The sequence below is a fragment of the Nothoprocta perdicaria genome, unplaced genomic scaffold (genome assembly GCF_003342845.1).
Source record: "Nothoprocta perdicaria isolate Ctin4 unplaced genomic scaffold, notPer1 scaffold_9, whole genome shotgun sequence".
Taxonomy (NCBI): Eukaryota; Metazoa; Chordata; class Aves; order Tinamiformes; family Tinamidae; genus Nothoprocta; species Nothoprocta perdicaria.
This window is the reverse complement of record NW_020456198.1, coordinates 5,950,835-5,953,795: the sequence shown is the minus strand read 5'-3', so window position 1 is coordinate 5,953,795 and position 2,961 is coordinate 5,950,835. Positions and strand designations below refer to the sequence as shown.

The 2,961-nt window shown below is 73.0% G+C and overlaps 1 protein-coding gene across 1 annotated transcript in view; it reads left to right on the top strand.

The window, feature by feature from the left end:
• Positions 1 to 130: 130 nt before the first annotated feature.
• The window catches only part of LOC112958698 (laminin subunit beta-2-like), a 16,010-nt gene continuing 13,179 nt past the window's right edge, over positions 131 to 2,961 (top strand). Inside the window, exons 1-9 of the mRNA XM_026052617.1 lie at positions 131 to 263; positions 602 to 691; positions 1,418 to 1,593; positions 1,678 to 1,801; positions 1,890 to 1,963; positions 2,194 to 2,382; positions 2,460 to 2,523; positions 2,594 to 2,796; positions 2,870 to 2,954. Of these exons, the coding sequence (XP_025908402.1) occupies positions 131 to 263; positions 602 to 691; positions 1,418 to 1,593; positions 1,678 to 1,801; positions 1,890 to 1,963; positions 2,194 to 2,382; positions 2,460 to 2,523; positions 2,594 to 2,796; positions 2,870 to 2,954 (1,138 nt within the window). The remainder of the gene's footprint in view (positions 264 to 601; positions 692 to 1,417; positions 1,594 to 1,677; positions 1,802 to 1,889; positions 1,964 to 2,193; positions 2,383 to 2,459; positions 2,524 to 2,593; positions 2,797 to 2,869; positions 2,955 to 2,961) is intronic.

The following is a 2,961-nucleotide window of genomic DNA, read 5'->3' as shown; positions in this document are numbered from 1 at the left end:
AGCCGGTGCCAGCCGCGCCGCAGGACGCCAGGTACCGCCCGGGCCCGGCGCCCGCGGGGCTCGGGGACCCTCGTGCCGCACGCGGCCCCCTGCCCGCCTCTTGGAGGCTTCGAACGGGCATGGCGCCGGGATGGGGGGCCCAGGCGTCCGGCGGGGCTTTGCCCAGGACCCCCGTTGTGCCGGGCCGGCCTGGCTGCCGCGCGGGGACAGGAAAGATGTGTTTAGGCAGCGCCGGGGCCAGGCTTTGATCCAGCGCTTACGCGGTTGGAAACAGGCAGCTGCAGCGGAGAAGAAAGCACAAAAGGCGACTCCAGCCTAAATTTAACAGCGGGACCTTGGCCAGCTGTGGGGTTGGCCTTGTCCGGCCTGCTGCACTGCCGCTGGCTCCGGTCCCTGGCGCTGGGACCCCCGGGGACAGCGGCACCTGAGCCAGCAGCACTCGCGGGGAGGGATGCAGGGCAACCCCGAGCAGGGCAGGGGGCTGGCACGGCCGGGACAGGGCCACGAGGTGCTCGGATTTGGCCACAGCCCCCGGGACAGGGCTGAACCGCCCTGGCCCCTCTGCTGCCGCTGGGGGCTGTGCGGGGGTCCCGGCGTGCAGGACCCCGCGCCCGGCCCCGCTGCAGCGCCCTCTCCGTGTCCCCAGGCCCACGGCTGCCCATGGACCTGCTGGCGCTCGCTCTGCTCCTGGGTAAGCGCTTTGGCGGCGCTGGGCACGTCGCGCGGTGCCCGCGGAGGCCTGGGCGCTGCGGGTGCAGGGGGAGCGCGGGGAGGGGAGGCCCCCGCGGCAGGGGCGGCCGCCGGGGCTGGCGCTCGGCTGCAAATCCCAGCGAGGGCCGTGCTGAGCCCGGCGGGATTAGCGAGCGCCTGACCCGGCTGCCCGGCACGGCGCCGCGGCCCCCCGCCAGCACGCGCAGCTCCCCTCATGTGCCTGCGCACGCGGGGCGCGCACGCGGAGCACACGTGCACGCACACCGCTGCACCCACGCGCAGCTCGTCAAGCACCCATCCCCTGCTCCACGCAGCCCCTTTGCACACACAGCCCCTCTCTGCGAGCACCGAGATCCCTCGCACGCGTGCACGCACGCTGCTGCACGGATGCATGCACGCACAGCTCGTCAAGCACCCGGCTCCTGCTCCACGCAGCCCCTCTGTGCGAGCAGCGAGATCCCTTGCACATGTGCACACACGCTCTCCGCTCTCCCAGAGCCTGCTGCCGGGGGCCCTTGCTCCCAAGTTGTCCCTGTCCCTGCCTCCCGTGCTCATGCAGAGCCCCGGCGGGGCCCCCGGCACCTTTCCGGGTCATGGAGCTTTGTGCTGCATCAGCGCGCGGGGCCGCGGGGCCGGCTCAGGGAACACCGCGGTGGCTTGGGCACCCGCACGGGGGTGGTGCAGCCCGTCCCGGTGCTCTCGGCAGCCGGGGTGACACCCGCGGGCGGCGCGGAGGAGCCCGAGCTGTCCCACGGCTGCGCCCAGGGCAGCTGCTACCCGGCCACCGGGAACCTGCTGGTGGGGCGCGCGGACCGCCTGAGCGCCACGTCCACGTGCGGCCTGCGCGCGCCCCAGGAATACTGCATCGTCAGCCACCTGCAGGTGAGCGCGGCACCGCGGGCGCCGCGGGGCCCGGCACGCGCGCGCCCAGGCGCCAGCCCCGCGCTGAGCCGCGGCGCCGCGCAGGACTCGGAGAAATGCTTCACGTGCGACTCGCGGGAGCCGTCGCGGCGCGAGAGCCACCGCATCGAGAACGTCATCTACCTGAGCGGCCCCGGCGGCGAGCGCACGTGGTGGCAGTCGGAGAACGGTGAGGCCGTGAGCAGCCTGTGGGCGCGGGTGGCTGGGGAGCCATGGTGTGGGGCACGGGGCAATGGCCGTGACCGTCCATCCTGCAGGCGTGGAGCACGTCAGCATCCGCCTGGACTTGGAGGGCGAGTTCCACTTCACCCACCTCATCATGAAGTTCAAGGTAACGGAGCCAGCAGGGCCCTGCTAGCGGCATGGCACCGTGTGGCACGGTGCGTTGTGCCACGGTGCAGCCAGGGCTGGAGCACGGCCCAACACGGTGCGGCACGGTGCGGCAAAGCCCCGCGTGCCCATCGAGGTGCAGGCCTGCACGGTGCCCCGGTGCTGCACGACGCTCTGCGGCCGCGGGCGCTGTGGGGCCCGCGGGCACCGTGGCATCCTGGCGTCCCGCAGACCTTCCGTCCCGCGGCCATGCTGGTGGAGCGCTCGGCCGACTTCGGGCGCACGTGGCGCGTGTACCGCTACTTCGCCTACAACTGCTCCAAGCTGTTCCCGGGCGTGGCGGGGCAGCCGTCGGGGCGCCTCGACGAGGTGCTCTGTGACCAGCGCTACTCCGAGATCGAGCCCTCCAGCCACGGCGAGGTACGGGGCGCCCGGCGGCCGGAGCGGGGCCGGGAGCTGCCGCCACGTCACCTTCATCCGCCCCTCGCTGCCCCCAGGTCATCTTCAAGGTGCTGGACCCGTCCATCCCCGTGGAGGATCCCTACAGCCCGGCCATCCAGGGTGCGTGCCGGGGCAGGGAGGGATGGAGGCGAAGGGGTGGCACGGTGGGCGCTGACGCTGCCCTCCCCAGACCTGCTGCGCGTCACCAACCTGCGGGTGAACCTCACCAAGCTGCACACGCTGGGCGACAACCTGCTGGACTCGCGGCGGGAGATCCGCGAGAAGTACTACTATGCCCTGTACGAGCTGGTGCTGCGCGGCAACTGCTTCTGCTACGGGCACGCCTCGGAGTGCGCCCCGCTCAGCGGCAGCGCCCCGGACACCGAGGGCATGGTAGGGCGAGCGCGGCGCCGCGGCGGTGCCACGCAGTGCCCGTGCTGTGCCCCTCACCGTGGTGTCCGGGCAGGTGCACGGCCGCTGCGTCTGCAAGCACCACACGCAGGGCCTCAACTGTGAGCGCTGCGAGGATTTCTACCACGACCTGCCCTGGCGCCCGGC